Source organism: Canis lupus, chromosome 6 (genome assembly GCF_003254725.2).
Source record: "Canis lupus dingo isolate Sandy chromosome 6, ASM325472v2, whole genome shotgun sequence".
Classification (NCBI taxonomy): domain Eukaryota; kingdom Metazoa; phylum Chordata; class Mammalia; order Carnivora; family Canidae; genus Canis; species Canis lupus.
Genome location: NC_064248.1, coordinates 14857720 through 14880735, shown reverse-complemented (window position 1 = coordinate 14880735; position 23016 = coordinate 14857720). Strand labels below are relative to the sequence as shown.

General features: G+C 53.5%; 1 protein-coding gene across 6 annotated transcripts in view; it reads right to left on the bottom strand.

Moving 5' to 3' along the window:
- MAD1L1 (mitotic arrest deficient 1 like 1) overlaps positions 1-23016 on the bottom strand; it is a 347527-nt gene that overhangs the window by 202086 nt on the left and 122425 nt on the right. For all 6 annotated transcript variants that reach the window (XM_035718311.2, XM_025416062.3, XM_049111198.1 and 3 more), the window contains one exon: positions 3483-3627. In XM_035718311.2, the coding sequence (XP_035574204.2) occupies positions 3483-3627 (145 nt within the window). The remainder of the gene's footprint in view (positions 1-3482; positions 3628-23016) is intronic.

Genomic DNA, 23016 nt, shown 5'->3' with positions numbered 1-23016 from the left:
GAGAAGCGAGCAGAGTCCTGGAGCAGCAGCTGGCACAGGGCTGGGCAGGAGATGCTCAGGATGAGCCCAAGGACCTGCAGCAGCAGCAGATGATGAGGAAGGATGAAGGGCTCAGCCCTCACACTGAGCTCAACTGAAAGAACTCCCATTGGCCAAAGCAATAAAATCAAGTAGCTGGATTAAAACCAAATTCTAAAGTCAATATCTACAAGTCCATTTGCTATAAATAAATGGCTGAATTAAAGAATAAATAGGGAGGAGAGCTGAATCTCATGCAGAAAAATTCGGAACAGGAACTGCTCTGCCCTCATGGAGGGGCATAACCCCCACACTCACGGTGTAGCTGTGCACGGTGACTTTCTCCCAAGTCCACCATGTGGATGGATAGATCTGGCAGACATAGCTAAGCCGCACAAGTGAGATCCGTATCCACACAGGTAAGTCATGTTGACGGCCAGAGCCTTTCCCTCCAGGGTCTCCTCTGAGCCCGTCCCCCAGGTGACCAGGAGGAAAGCCTCACAGCACGCCCACTGCTAGAGGGCACCGAGCTCGGGCCACCAGTGGCCCATCATTCACTAAGACCTTCAGGAGGGTCAAGTGAGCCACACACACCCCTGCCACCAGCAAAGCCTTCCACCAGTGTGACCGCCAACCTGTCCAACCAGCTTCATCCCACACTCCCTCCACAGACCTCCTGAAGCCTCCCTTCCCTGAGAGGGCCACATACCCACTGTCCACATGCCACAACCGCCGAACCCACCAGCCCCCACTTCCAAGCAGACTTGCAGCTCTGACACAAGCTCACACGGGGTGGAGAGGCCGGGTGGAGGCAACTGGTTGGGGATGGGGAGCTGCATCCCCACAGCATGGGGTGACCCAGAGCCTCCCATGACAAGGGGACACATCTGTGGCTGCTATTTTTTCTTTTATAACTTATCTTACAACTAGAAGTTTGTCCCTTTTGACTAGCACCACTCATTTCTCCTAGCCATAGCCCCTGCCTCTAGTAACCACCAACTTGTTTCCGGTATCCATGAAGTTCAGTGTTTTAAGATTCTGCATGTGAAACCATAGTGTATTTATGCTTCTCTGACATTTCACTTATTAGGACAATGCCCTCCAGGTCCAACCACATTGTCACAAATGGCAGGATTTCCTTTTTTCATGGCTGAACGATATTCCATTGTGCCCCTATGCCATCTCTTCTTGGCACACTTACCCACTGGCAGGCACCCAGGCTGTCATGAAGGATGCCACATGACGGTGGGGATACACACACCTGTTCCACACAGATTCCACTTCCTTCAAGTCAATGCTCAAAGTGGGCTTGCTGGATGGTGCGGTGGTCCCAGGCTTTGATTCTTCAGGGACCTCTGTCCCATTTCCTCCTTTCGTGGCTTTCCCAGGCCTCGCCAGCACCATCCACACGGGAGCCAGTTGGGCTGGCACACAATACCCCTACTTCTTCCGAGGACAGCAAAATGGGGATCCAGAGGGACTGAGCACCTTCTCTGAGGTCACCGAGGAAGGTCCCCCCACTTGTCACCCCGGGAAAGGCCATGATGTCAGGGACTGCAGCCTGGCCTCGCCTGTACTGACAGAATATCAGGTCCAAATATCCCCCGGCCACATGCAGCCCCTTGTCCAAGCCAAGGACATGCCCTCTGGGCAGCTGTCCTGTCCACCTCTTGCTTGCTCTGTCCCCACGTGTCTGGACCGACACGAGTAGCACCTTCGTGCCCATTCCCCCAAATCCTGCAAGGCGACATTCAGACTGAGCCCTCAGGCCTCAGCTCAGCTATGGCTTCCGCTCCAACAAGAATTCCGTCACACGGGACATCTAGGTCAGCTGGGCAGCCAGCTCCTCATTTCGGTTCAGCTCATGACCTCAAGGCTGTGAGATCAAACCCTGCATCAGGTTCTGTGTTCAGCAGGGAGCAGTCAGCTTGAGATTCCTCCCTCTCCCTCTCCCTCTGCCCCTCCTTCTGTATATCCTTTCTCTAAAATAAAATATAAATCTTAAAAAAAAAATTCCAGCACAAATGGCATGTGTGTGTGTCGCTGCTATCTGTCCCACTAGACTGTAAGCACTAAAGGGCTGCCATGACCCCACATCTGTGCAGAGAGGACCTGCTGGCACGCTGTGCATGCTGGGGAAGGAAGGGAGGAAGAAGTGGGAGCACAGGAAAGCAGCTCCATACCCTAGGCTGTAACCAACCACAAGCACCCAGGCAAAAGGACCATGTCCTCCTCTCTCTCAGAAGGCAGCCCAGGTTCCAAAAGTGGCTCATAAGGGCATTCTGCACAACTCCCCCACAAGTGCCACCTGCAGAGCCAGGACGTCAGGGGCAGCCTGGGGCCGGTGTGCGGAGGTCAGCTGAGCCTGACCTGGGAAGCCCCTCAACGCAGGGTGATGTGATGCCAAGGCTCTTCAGGGATAACATGGCATGGTAAGAAATGTGCTGCAGAAGCCATAAAATGGCAGACTTTTAGTAGTTGAAATATGACTTGTCCTCTCAAGGCTCTATAAGCAGGAGGTCCGAGAAGCAAAGAGCATGAGGCACAACTCCTGGAATCCCCCAGGTGGACTGCCATTCCCTGGGGTAGCCCACTCGGCCCACACAGTGTAGGGTTCAGGGCAGACAGGAAGTTTCTTTGCCCAGCAAGCTGGACACCTGACATCCGTGCCTGGAGAACGTCTAGGGACGGATTCAGGCTCTCTCCTTCCTGTCTTCTGAAACTTCAGCACTCAAGCTCCCACAGACAACCTCAAATCGTGCTCCAGCAGACTGTTGAGCCAGACAGCGGAAGCTCTTCAGGACAAGGACAATTAGAGAGATCCCAGCCCCACATATGAGGCTGAGAACAAGAACATTCTGCCCAGTGCATCTGGATCTGGAAGACAGTTTTCATTCCAGACCACAGGCCACGGACCCACTGCCATTTACCCTGGGCTCATGGGTCGCTGAAGGAAGGGAAGACTGCCCCTGCCCACAGCCTAGAGCAGGGTGGACCCTGCCTGCGAGCCAGAGCCCCATGGGTCGGCATAGCCCCAGCCCTACCCCTCACCAGGAGCACTGGGTCTCTGGACAGCCATCCAGAAAGGGGCCCACACCTGGGCCCTCGGAGTCTCAAAGAGACCACCCAGGGTTTAAGGAAGTCTTTGCTGTTAGAACCCTGCTAACATGACAGGATAAAAGCACAGCCTGAGAAAGTCGCCACAACTACCTACTTTAGGTGCAGGGAAGCTGATGGTCCTCTGAGGGGGATGCGCAGCAGCTCCACACAAGCCTGACTGATCAAGAAGGACATAAACCACTGTGGTTAAAAGTGCCCTTAGTTTGGTTGTGATCTCAAGAGCCATGGGTGCCTGGGAACCAGACACTATGTCTGGACATGGAAGGGATGGGCTGGCAGCTGCTGGCCAGGATGGCAGGCCTCTTGAGCAGGGCCAGCCTGGGCACCCCCACCATGCCCTGTACCTTTGTCAGCAACAGAACTCGCTTCTGGAGTCTCCGTGCCAGGGCCTCCTGCGTCTCCCGCTTCTTCCTCTCCTCCAACAGCTGGCTGCTGACCTGGCGGACCTCCTCCTGGAGCTGCTGCCGGACTTTCTCCAGCCCACGGGCACTGCACAAGAAAGGCAAAAGGGCAGAGCAGTGAGGCCCGGCCTGCAGAACACGACCCCAGCCACGGGTCCCCCAAGACCAGGACATGCTCGTCACGCAGGTCCCAAAATAGAGCCACACGTGCAACCGGCACGCTGCCATTTCCTCGCTGGTGAATAGCTACTTAGAGCTTTTCAGGAGTTTCTGGATTTCAAAGAGACACCCAGGGTGATCCCAGAACACGGCAGGCGGCGGGGGGAGGGGGGAGCTCAACCCCACACACAATGGGAAAAATTGTCAGCAACACAGAGCTTTGGGAGAAAGCACTTCTGAATGAGCTAAATTACCAGCAAGCATTTCCATCCGGATCACAGCAGCCAGATGTGCAGTTGGTGTTGGGGAGCCCCCACCATCCCAAGTTAGGGTCCACTCCCCCCAGAGCTGCCCTGCCAGCTGCCAGCCAGGGGCTCTGACACTGGGGCAGGGGCATCCTGTGGTGGCTCCTCACAACCGGCCAGACCCCCAGCAGGCCAACCATCCCTGCAGGTCCTGCTTGGGCCAGTGGCCTCCGAGTCATCCCTTCAGGGACCTGCTCTCCTGCCCACCTGCATGCTAACATGCAACTCCCAGGTATAGCCTCTCTTTCCCACAAAATGCCCCCAGTCCCTCAGTCCTGCCCAGGGGCTGCTCTCTGCTTCTAACATGTTTCTGAGCAGCCAACGGCAGCCAGTGCCTGACACCAGCAGGAAAAATCCCTGACTCCCAAGACTATGCAGTCTCAGGATTCTGCACCCAGGGTGACTGATGAAGGGGATGAGGCTCTGGGGAGCCCCCCCCAGGAAGGGGGTTCTGTGGAGAGGGGCTGTGAGGAGAGGCATCCTGGGAAAGGCCCCTGAGCGAGGAGCTATATCCCCTCAGGGCACAGAAGGCACCTTTTTCCAAGGGAAATTCTTAAAATCTGCAAAAACCCCCAGAAGCAGAGCACCAATAGGACTGCACTGTCAGAAAAAAAAAAAAGAAAAAAAAAAGGACTGCACTGTCAGGTGACATGTGCAGCGCTCAAAGAGGCGGTACGGGTGAGACAGGACTGAGTTGGGGCTCGGCCGGAGGGCCAGGGAGGGGACCTGTAGGCTCAGCCACACCTGGCCTCCAATCATGTCCTCTTAGCTTTGCGCAACTTGAAGAAAACCTTCATCAGTGAGGATGGCAGACAGTGCTCTCTCTGGAGGTGGCCTCCACCATGCTAATTTCCTCTCCCAGATGTGAGCACAGGGTTTTGTTATTAGGTTTAATTTGGAAATGAAAGTGGATCACACACGGAGAAAGCGAGGACACGCTGGGTAAAGAGCCCTGTCTGGGTGCCCGAGGTTGGCCGAGCACAGGGACCATTGCTCGCTCGCACTTCATTTTGGCCATCCTGGAGTCTTACACTGAGGTGTGACCCACTGTACCTGCCACCTCCAGGTGTTCCATGACCAAACACATAAAAACAGGCATAAATGTTCACTTGAAACAGAGGCTATTAAGAGGCTATTTTGGGGCACCTGGGTGGCTCAGTGGTTGAGCATCTGCCTTTGGCTCAGGTTGTGATCCTGGAGTCCTGGGATCCAGTCCCATATCGGGCTCCCTGTATGGAGCCTGCTTCTCCCTCTGCCTGTGTCTCTGCCTCTCTCTGTGTCTCTCATGAATAAATAAATAAAATCTTAAAAAAAAAAAAAAAGATGCTATTTTGAGTTCTAACTCAATCTAAAACTCTGCATAGGTCAACCTAACAATCAAGCACTGTGGCATCGACCCCAGAATCACTGAACTCAGGTGGGCAGCTCATGAAGGCTTGGAATCAGTGCTCCCGCGCTGGCTGGTGCACACAAAGGCACAACCACAGCCAACCGTCCAACCAAGCTGCTCAGAAGCTCCCCAGAGTACAGATTCGGTGGGGACAGCCCTGGGGGAATCTGCCAAGCCCCAAACCCTGCCAGGTGGGAGCACAATGCCCTCATAGCCACGTGGGGGTCAGACTGGAGACCACACCCCGAGAGCTGCTGGCAGCCAGGAGGGAAGCCGGGGCACAGGACACCCACATCTTAATCTGGGGCTGCCAGCTCACTGGGCAGACCCTTAAAGAACCAGTGGGCCTCTGCCCCCCAGTGCCTGGCCATAGCCCACAGCCTTGCCCTGAGATGTCACAGAAACAAGTGTATCAACTGAGAGGCAGCACCACCATGTGTCTGATGGAACCTGCAGAAAGGTGACTGGGCCTAGGCCCAGGTAGGTGAAGCCCTCGTGCATAGTTAGAAAGAATGCCTACCCCTCCTGGTGGTAAAATGCTTTCCATGAAACTTGGATAGGAAGGAAGAAAGCCAGAGGACACATGACCCTGCAAGGTTGGCACTAGGCAGGCAGCCCTGGCCTGAGTGTGTTCTCTGCCCTGCCCATAGCCGCAGGATAAGCACCATCCTCAAAGTTGTCGGCCTGTGTCCCCAAGGCCTGCCCCGAGGCCTGACACTCGGTCTGCACTCAACTGCTCAAGAGACAGAACTATAGGTAAAATCCACCTTCAGGACACCTCAGGGGAGCCACCAGATGCTCTGTAGAGGCTTGCCCAGCCCAGCACCATCAGCACCAAGAGGCACTCAGCAGCCTGCCCGGTGGTGACCAGCCCTACATGAACACAGAGATGAGAAGCGCAGGTGTGACCTCGTGGGGCTGCACGCCGATGGGGCTCAGAAACCGCACAGCTTCCATGAACCAAGAGTAGGAGACAAAAAGGGTCACTGTTGCTGTCAAGCCATAACAGAGACACAAAGAGAGAGAGCCCTGACATCATGGAGCAGCCACCACAGAAAGCAGGGCTGCAGGCACTGAAGGAAAGGGGGGGGGACACCATTGAACCTAGTAAGTCAGATGTCTGCGGGGGCCCCACAGGGCAAAGCCGAGTGTGGGGAAGGGGATCCATGCACACAACTCAGTCACTGTGACCAGCACAGGACAGTCGATAAGTAAACATACCAGGTATGCCCAGCACATGAAGAGACATCCAGGAGGTGGCACGCAAGGCAGGACTCAGGGGTCGAGGGCATGGCTCCATTACACAGGAAAGAAGCAGGGGAGAGGGACCCCAGTGTGGACAAGGAGGGAGCTTGAGGCAAAGGGCATTAGAGCAGATGAGGAAATGGGAGACGGGGTGTGCAGACCACCCTCCCCATGGAGACACTCCTTCAGCTGCAAAGGCATATAGAGCACAGGCTGCAGGCAAGGAGTTGGAAAGGGCTTCACTTCTGTATATAAACTCCCTGGAGACAGAGTAACAGCACACAGCACACACAGCCCCATGGCGGGGATCCTGGCCTCACAGAACACAGGATGAGAAACAGCAAGGCCCTCAGGACAAGGACGAGAAACAGCAAGGCCCTCAGAGACAAGAAGCCCAGCCTCCCACAGGAGCAGTTTTCTGACGTTTCCACAAATCCAGGCCAAACTCTGAAAGAGCTGTTCAAACCACTAGCCCTCGGGCGGCCCTGCCTCCTCCCCCACATGCCGAGGGGCGGAAAGGGACCCCACGTATGTGCCGAGCCCAGGGCCCTGACCCATGACACTAGTGCCCAGATGGCCAACTCTTCCCATCGGGATATTCTCTCTGGTGAAACTCAGCCTTTCTTGGGAAGCAAAGAAGAGAACACTCATAAAACATTAAACCGCTAGTTCCAAGAGTAAGCTGAACTCTTGGGGTCACTGGCATTTCTGCAAGCCTTTGGGAGTTCAAAACAAAGTGCTTAGTGCTTGAAGGAGAAGTCGGCATGCCTATCGACCAATGCCTTTTTGAGCTGGCATCTGTTCAGACAAGGTCTGAGCTTCTGAGAACCATCTTTGTACTATGGCCCCTTCACGTCATCCTCATCAGAAAAGTCCCCACCTGAGAACACCTACCTTCAAGGAACAGAGGACACAGCTCGCTCTGAAGCAGCAGGAGACATTTTAATGACCTTCTTGGAGACATGGAGGATGCAGGCTCTGGCCCTGATCCCGCATGACCTCTGCAGCCCCCACCCCCGGCTATCTGTGTTCTAGTTCCGCCCACCACTGCAGGCAGCCCAGGTGCCCAGGGAAGAGCATCAGCCACCTTCCCCTGTGCTGAAGAAGGCCCATGGACTGGCCACCATCCCTGGGAAGGACCTGGACAGGGTGGTGCTGTCCATCCAGGAAGGAGTCATCCCTAGTACAGCTCCACGCCTGCTGTGGTACCAGGGCTTCATGCCAAGTCTTGCCCGGCTTGTAAATACGAAGGGTGCAAACGCTGACAGCCATTGCCAGACTTGAACTCAAAACAACTCTGAGCCAAGTAAATCTTCAACCAGGACTCAGACAAGAAGGTGCTCGCACATAAGCACAGTTCATGCTGACCACTGCTGACCACTTCCCGAGAGCACTAACTGCATGGCACAAGCTAACCCATGGGGTCTCCAACAGGTGAAAGGGTAAATATGACATGTGCATGCATGCTGGTTTCTAGCAAATACACTTTCGTGCGAAACCAAGAAAACATTAACAAGGTTTTATTCACACTTTTGAAAAATCCCTAAAGCATCTCCTTAGGATCCTAGGAAATGCAGATTAAACCATAATGCATCTGGTCCTTAAGTTTTCCTCAACTGACAGGTAAATTATGGCCCCAAATGGCTCACTCCCTCACACGAGGTCCTCTGCGCCCCATAGGGCCACTGCCCAGGCTAAGCCACCATCAAGAGCAGGTGACCCTGTTTTCTGTCCAGGGTATTTGGGCTCCCAGGGTGAGTCAGGATGGATGGACAAGCACAGGTCCAGCCCCAGACAGCACAGGGCCTATCCCAACCACAAAAAGGCAGCCAAAATGTTGGCCCCATTGAGGCTCAGCAGGGAATGTTGAGAGGCTGAACATTCTAGAAATCTGTCCAGCAGAAGGAAGGGGCAGGTCACAGAAAGGACAGGAGAAAGCTAAGGTCCAAGAGTGGACAGCAGGTCAGAACAAGCTGGTTCAACACATGTTACTGGCAGACACAGGACACACACCTAGTTGGGGTATCAGGCCAGGCTCGCAGCTCATACTGTTTCACCATTAGCTGGATGGCTCAGGGTGCCAGGATGACACCCAGCCAGAGGGAACCCAAGGAACAGGGCAGGTGCACAGAGTCCTGTAGGGGCCAAACTCCAGCCAACTGAGAGCATAGCGAGGGGGCAAAGGCCAAGGGGAACCCCCTGACCTGGGTGAGGAGTGACAAGGGCCCAGGAACAGGGAAGAGGGCAGGGCAGCTAGTCTCCAGGACCAAGGGGGCCATGTAGGCTCTGGGTGATCTCAGAGCCATCCCAAGCTCAGGGCTGCTTACTGACAGTCAACCTCCAGCCAGAGGGGTGCATGCAACATGGATTCCCTTATGGACTTTGGGTTTTCTTCTAGAAAGTGTAGCAGGGAGGATACAGTGGATAAGCACATGTTCCACAGAGCACAGAGAAACCACAGGTCACATGCTAAGCAAGCTGACCGGGGCACAAGGGCCACACAACTCAGCTCCTTCCCAACCATACCAGCCCCCTTGCCTCTGCCCCCTGGGTGGCGGTGCACAGTGGGCGCACGCTAGGCACACAACTTGGAACACTCTCCCACCTCCCAGCCTCTGTGATACCCATCAGACCACCTTCCCTCCTGCCATCTTACTTCAGATCTTTATTATTTGTGCTCATGGCACAATTTCTATGTTCACATCTGTTTATCTGCTTCAAGCCTCTGTCTCTGACTGTGTTCCATGAGGCACGGGTGGTATTTACTCACCACCCACACCTGAGTGCACGCAAGAGGTCTTCAAATGCTTGCCTTACACTTTTGGAGGATGGCCAGCCTCCATCCCCAGTCTGGTCCCTGGAGTTCACAGACAGCTCGGGGCTCCTGGACCAGCCTCTGATTAGAGGACAGAGAAAGAGGGGGATCGGTCCAGTGAGGGGTGGCTTGGGCAAGGATGCAGTAAAGACTCCCAGGAGTGGAAGGCAGAGGGACACACATGGGTTTTGGGAGACTTGACCAACAGGAGGGGAAGGTGGGAGTCTTGGAAGGACCCCGCTCACCAGCAGACACGCTCAAGGCCAGGTTGAGGAGAGTGTGCCCTGCCCAGCTCTTGGAGGAATCTACCAGTGACACACACTGCACACATTCTGAAATGGAATGCCTTCATGAGTGACCCTGGCAGAAATGTCCAACAGGACACCACGCCAAACACTGCACATACATTCTGCAGCCACAAGAAACATGCACCCAGCCATGTTTATGGGGACGTGGCAGGGAGCCACATGATAGCTCAGGAAGGCGGGGATGAGTCCACAGGTGGTACATGGATACTGACTGCAGAAACACTCTCCCAAAAGCAACCCTGTGCCAGGGGCAGGCGTCTACTCCCAATTCCCTGCCAAGTGAGATTCTTGCCACCACAGTGCCTGGAAGCCATTACAGTGCACACAGCCCACAGCCCAGGGCACTCAACAAGAGTGGGACACTAGCAGTGGCTTCCAGAGAGCCCTAGATTCCTCCGGCTAGAGATTTCCAATAACCCTGGTGTGAGCCCACTCAGCATCTGACTGGTTGGATGCTCCCAGGAAGCCTGACCTTCCATTTCTTCCCTGGCAGAAAGGAAGCCACTGATCTCTGCCCTGCTTTGCCTAACGGGCAACAGGGAACCTAATGAGACACATATCAAAGTGCAAAGCAAGTGTGAATCCCTCTGCCATGCCCCTGCCTACACGGGGGGCAGGAGAGGGGTGCACAAGCAGATCTCCCACCTGCATTCAGATGGGGTGGAGAAGCCATGAAGTGGCCTTCTCCAGTGCCTGGAAAGGCCTTGACAGACCCCCAGCTGAGATTTGCACCATGATTTACTTTCTGAAGCTGTACGTGGACCAGAAGGTGAAAACAGAAGAGGTCAGCAGCCAGGATCTCCACAGAAGTCAGAACTCAGAAATCGGTCTCCTGAGCAGACAGGCTGCCCAGCAGGTGACAAACCTTCTGAGCAAAGGACACCCCTGCACACCTAGTCCTGCTGACCCACAGGAAGAGAAGGAGGGCCCTGCCAGAGTCGCACGGCTGGAGTGTGTGCACAGGGGCACCCTCCCACCACAAGGTCAGTTCTGAGCAGCACAGGGAGGGCACGTGTTGGGGCCAGCAGTGCAACCACAGGCTCGTCAGTCTGGCTATGTGCTAGCTGTGGCACGACGTGTACCACATGCAGGGGAAGGAAGGGACAGGAGGGCAGAGGTGGGCTGTGCCTCCTCTGTGGGTCCTGCTCAGACTCCCCAGAGGGCCTGCCTTGGCAAGGGAGCAGTGACCCTCACCCCAGCGCCCTCGACATCAGGGCCAGACAGCACGCAGCTATCTTTGTGCATGCCATCTGATTCCCATCCTAAATGCCTCCAAATGTCATTACATATCTCTCTGAAAAATAAAGAAACGAACCTAAACAACAGAAACAAAATCAGAGAAAAGGAACGTTGAAGAATTTGCTCAGAGGCAGGGCAGGCAGAACAGGCCAGGCGGCGGCCATGGGCCCTGGCGCCAACCCGCAGGTCAGATAGGTCCATGCTACACACCCTCCTAAATGACCTTGAGATGTGAGAAGGAGAATTGGCCTTGCGGTTTCAATTCAATCCCACCATGATGAATAATCTGATTTAGCTGATCAGTGCCCAGCCTTCAAACCCACAAGTGGGGCTGGCCCCAAATCACAGCCATGGGGAGTCCACGTGAGGCGAGCTCTGTGTCCCCCAGTGCTGGCGTGCCAGGCATGTGGCAGAATGAGCTCACCACCCACCCCAGGCCCCTGAGACCCGACACACGAGGACACAGCAGAGGGCATTCAGGGCCTCAAGTCCTACGGGGCAGCTGCCACACACCCTGGAGCTCCAGACTGCAGGTGTTGGCAGGTTCAAGGGAAACAACAGCCGTCACATAATTAAAGCAACCCTACTGTCCAGCAACACAGGGCTTTATCCCAAGTGCCATGGACATGTCCAGCTTTGACCTCTCAGGACCAGGGAAAGGCTTCCACGTGTATCACGTCACTCCAGCCCCCAGCATCCCTGAGGATGAGCATCTGTGCACAGCCCCTGGTCATAACACACAGTCACACCACAAGCAGGCAATAGAGCCAGGTGGGGAGTCTACCAAAGGTGCCATGTTCCTGCTCTTACACCCATGCTCAGGTTTTTGCCTGCTTTTAGAAAGGCAAAAACCATTGACTACCTGGCCCCACGCAGACACTGGTTGCCAGTCACTGCCCTCTACCACAAGTCCCAGGTTTCAGGTTTGGAAAGGCACGAGGAGGTGAGACAGATGACCACCCCCCACCAAGGTGCTCTCCACCAGCATGCTGATGGTCATGGGCACATGAGGCTCGCCTGAGGTCATGTGAGTGCTGCGTTCCTTTCCAAAGAGATGACCTCTGAAGACACCATCCCCTCATCACTGGCACCCACTCGCTCACTTCCACACTTTCCTGTAAGACGCCCCCGCAGATTCTCTCATCTGCAAAGGACCTGAGCAGCTCCAGTCTGAAGCCACAGCCACCACACCCCACATGATGGCGACTGCTAGAGATCACTCCAGGGTCAGCTCTGAAGTCAGGGTGCATGGGCAAGAGGGCTCTGTGGAGGAGTGGGCTTGGGTGTCCCCCCACCTTCTCAGTGACCCTGTCTGCCCACCACTGAAGCTGGGGGGTCAGGGTCGGGCTGTGTAGCCACCCTATAAGGGGCTTCTCAGTCTACAAGTGAGGGCAGGAGGCCAACAGAGGCCCAGCTGAGGCGGTAGGTAGAATCTCCCCCACATCTCTCTCTGGCGTCAACCAATGGCCCGTTAGCAGCTCCGTGGCCGAGGCACCCAATGTGCCGACCGTCGATGGACAGCTGCGTGTCCACGAGCAAAGCTGCAGCCTCACACGGCACAGCCTGCAACCAGCACTTGTGCTCCAGCGGCGTCCTTCCAGCTGTCCGGCAGTGCCTGATTAATAGACCCCATCCTGCCTGTTTACTCTCCCATTGATTTTGCCGTCCTCAACCCAAAGCACCAGTCAATACCCAGTTAGGTGTGGCCCCTTCGTGGGGATGCTGATGTTGACCACCTCCTAGAGAGCTGCAGTCCCCCCTCCCCCAGGTAGGAGCCCTCGTCAGGGATGTAGGAGATGGGGGCCATGTGGGGGCATGCCTGAGGAGGAGCGCTCCCTCCACGGGGACGACATTCACGTGGCCGTGGCAGACAAGCTCTCTAAGAGCTGGCGCCCCACTAATAAACATCTCTAAAGCATTTCCCATGACGAACAACAGAAATGAAAGGAGAAAATGAGATTTTAAAAAATCATTAGTTTCTCTTTTACGATTTTTCTTAGTGAAGCTGAGATGGGAGAAGCATCTGCTCACCCATCACCGTGTCAACACAGCAGCTCACTTATTAACCCCACTTCCTGCTCAGCCCAGGCTCAGGGGCCTGGAAAGCTGACACTTGAGAAATGCCAGCTCCAAGCAGTTTATTTCCTCTTGAACTTTAACAACTGACTAAGACAGAAATGACCTTTAGATGGGAGGGCTAGTGCTTGTTGGGACCGCGGGAGCATGGCTGTGCTCCGCCGCAGGGAGGGTGCTGGGCAGGCTTGATGTTGGGAGGCCGCCACCTGACCACACCCTTGCAGGTGACCAGGTGTCAGGGCACAAGGGCTCTCAGCTTTCCAGTGAGGCAGTAGAAGCTGGCTTGAGGGCTCTAGACACACCCAGATGACTGCCTGAATCATATTCCCTGGGGCCCAGAGGCACCCAAGACACAGCCAGCCTCAGACACGGCCTGAAGCACATGTCAGCAGAGGACTGTGGGCCGAGGGCGCAAAGACTCCCTGACACACTGCAGACACTGCCTCTCTCATCTTCCACGTGAGCTCTGCAGATCACTTCTCAACCTGTTCATGGAAGGGTGGCTTCAAAGAGCAGTGCCGGCAGGTGGGGGTAATAGGGAGGTGACGGACACTCACCAGTATTCCCCAGATCTGACAAGACAATTCAGAGAAGTTTGGAAGTATCTAAATAGATAGTGTATAAAAATAAAATTCTGGTGTAATTACAAATACTGTTATAATTTTCTGAAATCCCTGGAGGAGAAAAGGGCCAACCATAAAGATAGTCATAGCAGCTCATGGCAGTGTCAGGCATGCCACGTGGCCCCACTGCCAGCCTCAGGAGAGAAGCCAGTGACCTGCAGGGAGTAGAAGTGGCTGCAGGGTGAGCACACACAACACCCACAGGGAAGGGGCAACATAGGGAGCACATTAGAGAGGTGAACACCAAACACAGCCAGCCTCTGGGCCATGGTGAGGGACACCGACAACTGGGGACGCCACTGCTCACCCCTGCCATTCAGCAGACACTCCACCTCACATCCCTGAATCTCCCGGGGGGATTCTGCAGCCACGGTCCAGGGAGCACCGTCAGGGCAGGAAAGAAGGAAGGAGGCAGCAGACATGACAGAGGCAAAGGCATGATCTCAACAAGGGGACCTCTGCTGGGGCCCATCTTTCTTCCCACTGGAGACAAGGATGCAGCCCCAAGCCTGCACGAGGCACAACTGCCGGTTCAGAGGCAGGCATGGACTCACTGTTCATGCAACCAACAAATCAATGCAAACAGTGTCAGGCCCCAACCTGAGAGCAGACATAGGGTGACAGCCTTATTTAAGGAGCTCAGAGAGAGAGTGAGGCATGCCAGGTCCAAGGAGAGACATCTTACCAGGAGAGGCCAAGAGGACAAAGGACATAAAATCCCATAAAATGCTCCAAGGCCCAGCCTTGCTTTGCCCACAGCCACTAAGATTCCAGCAAACACCTACATACAGAGACCAATGACCAGACAATTCCCACACCATTTCCCGTGGCCCCAAGCTCATCATAGCCATGACCCCATGCATCAGACACAAAGAATTGGTGACCGGAAGACTATGTCCTTTGAAAGGACCCCTTCGTGGCCAATCACACTATCAGGAAACCCCAGGGAGCAATGATGAGTGGGTGCACCCACTGCAGCGCCATGTTCTGACAGAGGGGGACGCACCCCTAGGAGCCTGAGCCACGCTCTGTCCCCAACTTCACAGCACCAAGTTCAGACTGCTCCAAGGTCCCAGAGCATGCTCATCTACTCCAGCACCCTGCCCACTCCAGGAGTGCCCTCCACACGCCTCCTCATTGTCCCCAAACCACTAGGGGCCAAGGACCCGCCATTCACTATGCAGCCCCCTGCCAGCCCCACTTACACAGGGAGAGGGCATCTGCTCAATGAGCCTCTTGGTCATTAACATTATGAAACCATTTGTTGAATAAGTTGTTCTTTGAGTAAAATCTACACAAAATAAAACTCATCATTTTAAACCACATTAAAGTGAACAATTTCGTGGTTTTTAGTATATTCACAATACTATCCAAACATAATATAAATTCAAGAAGACTTTCTTCACCCCAAAAAGAAACCCCACACCCACTGGCAGCCCCTCCCCAGGTCCCAGCACCCACGTCCCACTCTGTGTCTGTGGATTCACCTAGTGTGGACAGTCCATCTTTCTGGAATCGTGCACCACAGGACCCTCTCTGACTGGCACCTCTCACCGAGTACCATGGTTTCGAGGTCTACCTTTACTATACCAGGTGTGTCCACATGGCACTCCGTTTAAAGATAAACAATGCTCCACTGGATGGACAGCCACCCCTGGTTCATCTGTGTATCACCCAGTAGACGTGTGTGTTCTGTCCAACTCTGGCTCCTCTGAGTGGCACGGTGCTGAGCACTCAAGTGCAGGTTCTGTGTGAACATACGTTTTCAATCCCCTCAGGAACATCCCTACAAGCGGACATGCCAGGCCAGATGGCAACTCTATGTTGACCTTCTCAGGACCTGTCAGACCATTTCCCACAGTGGCCACACACCTCGTATCCTGCCCATGGCCTTAACCCACAGTGGTTACTTCCTGTTTTCTTACATTAATGTTATAGCAGCATTACACATCATGACACACGATTACAGAGGTTTACTGCTACAAAGGCCACGCCATCCTCCCCCAGCTCCTGGCCATCCCAACATGTGTGAGGTGGGTCTCACGGTAATTTCAATGCTCTTCACGTGATTGTTGAGCATTTGTAGAAAAGTAGACTTAAGTCCTTTGCCCTTTGTGTTTGCGGTAAAACATATACAACATACAGTTTAACCATTTCTAAGTGGACACCAGGGGCATTGAGCACATCCACAGTTATTCAGCCACCACTACCCATTTCCAGAACAGTCCATCTTCCCACACTGAGACTCTGTCCCCATTAAACACCAACCCCAGCCCCTGGCCCCACCCTCTACTTCCTGTCTCTCTGAGTTTGACTCCAGGGACCTTGTACGCATGCACTCCTACAGTATTTGTCTGATGTCTGGCTCCTTTCACTGAGCATCATGTCCTCAAGGTTCATCCATACTGGAGCAGGTACCAGAATCCCCTTCCTTCTAAAGGCTGAGTGATAACCACATCGTTTGGATACATCCCTGTTTTATTATTTATTTAATTAATTCACCTGCTGATAGGCCCGTAGGCTGCTTCTCACTGTGGACTACTGTGAACACAGCTGCTACAGGATGGGCATGCAAGCATCTGCTCCAGCCACCCCATCCTTCCACAGCGCCTGCACCATGTTACACGGAACAGTTGTGATTTCTCTACTTCCTCGCCAACCCTTGCAGCAGCTTTCTGGTTTTTTGATGGCTGCCATCCTAACCCCATTGCATATGGGCCATCTGTGTCCTCTGTGGAGGGATGTCTGTTCAGGCCCCTTGTCCATTTTTAAATTCAGTTGTTAGTCTTTTTGACGTTGAGCTGTGAGAATTCTTTATGCATTCCGGATGCTAGATCCTCATCAAATACATGATTTGCAAGTCTCTTCTCCCATTCTGTGGGCTGACTTTTCACTTCCTTAACAGCGTCCTTTGACGCATTTAAGTGTTTGATTTGAATAAAGCTCTGTGTGCTTCTGGAAACATATTTGAGAAGACACTCCCCAGTCCAAGGTCACAAAGACTTATTAGGACACCAATGTTTCTTCCACGAGTTGGCAGCATTAGCTCCTGTGTTCAGGTCTATGACCCACCTGAGTCACCTTGGAGGATGTGCTAAGGCAAGCACCCAATGCGTGCTTCTGAAATTGCAGACCAGAAGATGAGGTAGGAAGCGATTCCTCCCCTTCCATGTATTGGAATAGTTTGAGAAAGATCAGTGTGAGCGACTTCTTTAAACATAAGGTAGAATTCACCAGTGAGGCCATCTGGTCCTGGGACTTTCTTTGCTGGAAATATTCTGGCTGCTGATGACTAACCACGTAAGGTCTATTTGTAGTTCCCACGACTTCGATCCGTTCTGGCGCTCCATGTGTCTCGCCGAGACGGTCGAGCATGTTAATGCACGATACTCCATGATGCTCTCATAGCCCTTTCTCCCTCCATGGGGCCTGTAACAATGTCCCCACTCCCACTCCTGCTTCACTGACCCTTCTGTCATACTTGCTCAGTCACTCTACATAATGGTTTGTCCATTTTATCCATCTTCTCAAATAAATAACTTTTTATCTATTGTTTTCTTCTGTCCTCTCTTTCATTTATCTCTAGTTTTTATTATTTCTCTCCTTCTCCTTGCTGTGGATTTACTTTACTCTTCTTCTTCCAGTTTGCTAAGGTAGAAGGCTATTGATCTGAGATCTTTCTTCTTTTTAACCCAGGCCTTTAGAGCTGTAAGTTGCCTGTGAGCGCCACGTATGCTCCCTCCGCCAGTTTTGTGTACTCTGTGTACATCACTCACACCACACAGTCGTTTCTAATTCCCTGTGTTTCTCCTTCAACTCACTGATATTAGGGAGCATATGGTATGATGTCCGCCTGTCTGTGGATTTTCCAAATTTCCCTCTGCCGCTGACTTCTAATATTCATCTCGTTGTGGTAGGAAAATATACTTGGTGTGACTTTCAACTTTTTAAATGAGGCGAGGCTCATGTGGTGGCAGAAACTGTGGTCTACCCTGCATAATGCCCACAGACACGGGACAGGAATGTGGATTCTGCTGTCAGAGGGTGGGCCACAGATGCCTCCATGCCTCAACCTCCTCACCCACAAATGGGGATAAAAATCCCTACCTCACGAACTTCTAACACAAACTCAAGGAGAGTAGGTGTACCAGGTGAATGTGAATACCAGCTGTGGGCATAGAAGAAGCAAGCAACATTCAGGAAAAGCTTACAGACGCCAGTGACAAGTCCTTCCTTGTGGACACACTGGCCCATCGCTGATAAACACTCACCACGCTGCTGCCTGGTTTACCAGGTCTAACACAGAGCCTCAGCGGCAGGTAGGGAACACAGACCTGAGAGCACAGGCACAGGCAGGGGCTCAGGTACTCGCGGATACAGCCCAGAGGCCACGGGGGCAGGGCTGCCAGTGCTTCTGGGAGGACACTGCAGGTGCCACACGGTGGCTCTCCCAGGCGGCCCGCGAACACTGACCAGGAGCCATGTACTGAAGGGCATGGGCTTGTCCCAGTGAGTCACCCTGTCTCCAAAGAGCCCCCTTCCTGCGTGCACAGCACCAGTGCCTTTCAGGGTAAGATCCCGCTCAGCAATCCCATAGGCACGCGGCACCCAGCAAGAGGAGGAAGCAGGTTGGTGACAAAGAAAAGTGCTTCCCTTCACATAATTTCTTCACAGGAAATGGATTTCAAAGTGGCCATCTGTCTACCAGATTAGCATCCCAAAGCTACACAACTACACAAGCAAGGAGCCGGCTCTGGCTGAGCCCAGATTTCATCACTGTAGTAGAAAAAGTCCCATTTAAATGATAATAGTGCGAGGTGCTTATGAAGCATTTTATGGGAAGAAGATCCCAACTGCACCTCAATGCTTCCCAGCTACCAGGTGGGCCCTGGCAACTGGACACACCTCCCCTCTCTCTGCAGGTCCTCCCCCTGTACCTGGCAGGCTGAGTCACTGAGAAGAGGACAAGTGGGGGCACCCTAATCAGGGGACCACTTGCTCAGGCAAAGCCCCAGTTCCACTTCGGGCATGCCTATCTGAGGGAGCTCTCACCTGCCCACAGCCTCTCTTCCACAGCCTCTCTCTCCCTCGGCCACCGTCTCAGCCACCCACTCCTTCAAGTGCCCCTTCCTTTCCCTACTGGTCTCCCCCTGGCACCACCCACTGCCTCTGCAGAGGGCAACACCATGCACAGCACCCACCACCTAGGAGGTGGTCAACAAAACATTCTAAACAAATGAAAGGCAGACTTGGAGGCCAGGCACCCCAGGGCTGGGGGGGACAGGCAGGGGGTGTGCAGCAGGGTAGTGCCACATGCCTGCCCGCCATCTGCCAGCACAGGAGCCAACCCAGCTACAGAGGAGCCGCTAGACTCAGACTCCCAGACATGTGCACAGTGAGCAGGCCCCTTAGCACTGCAGTGAGGACGGAGTCTGGAAAGGAAGGGCACCCCCTAGAACACAGGCCAGAGGCACTGGCTGGCATCAACAATTCAGGGCTTGGGGTGAGCGATCCTCAGCCACGTGTATGTGCCCAGGCGATCCAGCACCTCTGTTGTGGCCAACATGCTGTTCATGCACCACCCCCCTATCCATCAGGAACATCCCCAGGAGAAGGGAGTCACCCTGTAGGGATGCCCGCAGCAGCTTTTCCTTCCTGCCACATCAGCATCAGCAGCTTGTGCTTCTGCGTGCTCAGCTGTAGCCGAGGGTGTAGTGGGCCAAGCAGCCCCAGAGACACAGAGGGAGAGGATAAGGACCCCACCCTGGGTTTCTCCTCAGCAGGCAGGGGTGAGGAAGGGTGGGGCCCTGCAAGCAGACCAAGGGGCAGGAGCCAGGTACGAGAGTGTGAGAGCACCTTGCACATGAGGATGAAGTCATGCAGCTAGAGGGGCGCACTTGCGGACCCACAGCCATGGTGCAGGGGTTATTCCCTTCCAAAGCCGCTACAGTGAGGACGGTGATCACAGTGGTGATGAAGGCAGGGGCTACCATGGGTGCCAGCCCTGTGCTCCGCACTGAGTACCCTCAGGCTCCGCTGGCCTCACGACAGTCCCAACAGGGAGGTGCTAATAGCCTTCCCATCAAGAAGTAAAGAAAACAGGGTGTGGGAAGGCTAAGACTCAGACTCAGGATGGAGCCCAGTCAAGACCAGACACCAGGTCTGTGTGACTGATGTCACACTCTCGAGCACAGTCTGGACCAGGCAGTGGGGTTCCTGGGGCACAGATCTGAGGACTGTCACCATGTTGCACCAAACGGGAAACGTCAGACAACATCACAGAAGACCCCAACACAAGCAACAAAAAAGACTTAAAAAACAGTGTAAAATCCACTCGAAGATAATTTTCAATACTAGAGAATCCAGAAGATGACAAAGCAATGGGGACATCCTGGGACAGTATTCAAGAGTCAACATCACTGAGACACCAGCTCCCCTAAATTAGCCCATGTGGTTAAGGCAAAGCCAATGAGAACTCCCCTTATTTGAAACAAGGTACTCAAACTTGGAGTTCATGTGGAGAAAAAAACAAGTGGGCCATGAGGGACTCTGCGGAAGAGAGAGGTGAAGAGGCCCTGGCTCCCAGCCAGGCAGCATCCTCACATGCGAAATACAAAAACGGGACTGAAACTCCTAAATCCAAGGAGCCCGGTGTCAGGAAAAGACTAGCAGTCTGCAAAATCTTGTTAAGACGACTGGGAAGTCTCTGGAACACACAGGGAGAGATCACTGCTCCAATCACACGATGACTCAGTGGTCAGGGGTTTGAGACACAAGACAGAGCCATGAAAGACCAAACCGCAGGAGAAGGTTAGGAACTCAGGAAAGACAACATACTCTCCATGCTCATCCAGAAACAAAAACAAAATAGAAGCATCGAAAGAAAAGGCTCATGTACTCAACTAGATCACAATTAAAAATTAATGTCTGAAAAAAAAATAAATAAAATAAAAATTAATGTCTGTAGGAAAATTTCATGAGCAAATAGAGGGAAATGTCAAACTGGGAAACCATATTTCCAGACAAAGGGCTAATTTTCTCAAGCTATTAAAAGCTCCTCTAAAGATTAATTTTTAAGAAGACAGAAGAACAGATAAAGGTTGTGAGCAAATAAGGAGAAAAACACATAAGTCACATCTATGCTGAGAGCACTTCACGGAGGAAGACACCCAATGGGTCAGCTTGGAAGGTGCAGGGCATGCGTGTGGGGTGATGAGGAAGACGTGCATGAGCAGCATGAGCAGCCACCCGACAGCCTCCACAGCGCCTACGAGACCTGTCACGGCTGCGAGGTGCTGCGAGGGGTGCACGAAGCAAGCCGGTGACTTCTCCTGAGCGGAGCACATGCTGGCACATGCCACATTCTGTGAAGACGTGCTCAAGCAGACTGGCACCGAAATACTGCCCACATCCCAAGTGGAAGAGGGACCAACCAGTCGAGGTGGACCCCGACAGAATGTGTCTGGGCAGCAAGGAGGACCTTCCAGGAGGGCAGGCAATGGGAGGTAGGGTGCACCAGGAACCCATAGCCTGGGATGGCCCTTCCCTGCAGCCCAACTTGATACATGCACAGCTTGAGTTCCATGGGAGTCAGATGCCTGCTCTGGAGGGTGCAGCCCATGGCCTGCTTCCTTGAGACCCCACCAGGGGTTAGGCAAGTAAACTAACAAGGCCTGCCCCAGGACACCTGATGGGGAGAAAAGGAGGCTCCCCAAACATACCAAACCCAAAGGGCAGGAGGAAGAGGACAAAGCCGGCCCTCAGGAAAGGACCGGAAGCAATACTGACACAGCTTCACGTGGGTCTCAGCCCTCAGAACTAAAGAAGTCCTGGTCACATGGGGATTAAAGAGCAGAGCCACCAGAAGCCCTCCAATCGGAAACTCCAGACAAACGGCTCCATCAGTGACAAGGGGCAGACAAAGACAGATCGGGAGATGGCATGAGACAAATGCACACAGCCGCTAGCACCACCCACCCCTCCTCCTGTGGAGCCTGGAAGATGCTGCCAACAGGACAGAGGCACAAAGCGAAGGTGGCAGAGGAATGAGGTGCCTTAAGTCAGGGCAAAGAGCAGCTGGGAATGCTGAGGCCACACATGAGCTTAAAGCACAGAGCTTTAGAGAGAACAAGACGACCGGGAGTTTGAGACAAGGGGAGCTAAGACAGCAACCATGCATCTGGAAATAGGACTTCCAAGTTCACCCTAGCTCCTCCCTCCCCAAATCTACACACAGGGCTGGGGCAGCATGAGGTGTCTTCAGAAGCCAGGACCATTCTGTGCTGGGGCTGCGAGGGTGGGTGCACCATGGGCTGTCTCGGCCCACGGCACCTGAACCTGCCGGGTACAGGGGCCCAAGTAAAGGACAAGCTACTGAAAGCCACCCACACACGGAGTCTGGCCTGCACTGACTGAAGGGTGCCGGCCCACAGGCCCGGAGCAGGGCTGAAACAGTCAGGATGAAGCACAGGGTTGGTGTGAGTGTGCCCCTAAAAGACATAGGTCTGATGACAACAGTTTAAGCATGGCTTAGCATCCAGCCAGTGCAGCACAAACATGCCAATCCGGGTCAGAAACCTGGCTGCTGTGGGAGGGGCTTGCTCACAGAGACCAGCCTGCAGCGGGCAGAGAGCACACCATGTGAGCGCCAGTAGTTCCTATTCCTGTTTCACAAGAGAACCTCTGAGAACAAGAATTCCTGGCCAAGGTCACACGGCGAGTGAGGGACGGAGCAGACCTGTGCCCACCCAGGTCTGCAGGTTCCCGTCAGCCACCGAATAAGCCACCCCTATTCCTGTGCGCCAAAACCGCACAAACACATCATCTTACAGGAAAATGTGCAGACTTTCCAAACAGCAATTCCCCTTCTAAGGACTCCTCCCTAAGGAAATGGTTAGTGATGCGAACAAAGATTTTGGGACAACCACAATGGGAAAAATGGAAAAAATGAAAAAACTAACAGGTTTGGGTAAAAAAAACGTATTCATAAATAAAGTAGTTTAGAGATAAAAGTAAGGTTTTTTTTTTAAGATTTTATTTATTTATTCATGAGAGACAGAGAGAGAGAGAGAGGGAGAGGCAGAGACACAGGCAGAGGGAAAAGCAGGCCCCATGCAGGGAGCCCGACATGGGACTCAATCCCAGGACTCCAGGATCACACCCTGGGCCAAAGGCAGGCACTAAACCGCTGAGCCACCCAGGCTGCCCTAAAAGTTAGATTTTAAAGGAATATTTAACATGGAAAATGCTCATATAAGATTAAACAAAATAAGACCCAAACCACACAGCACACACGGTGTTATGCTGTCCTAAAAACA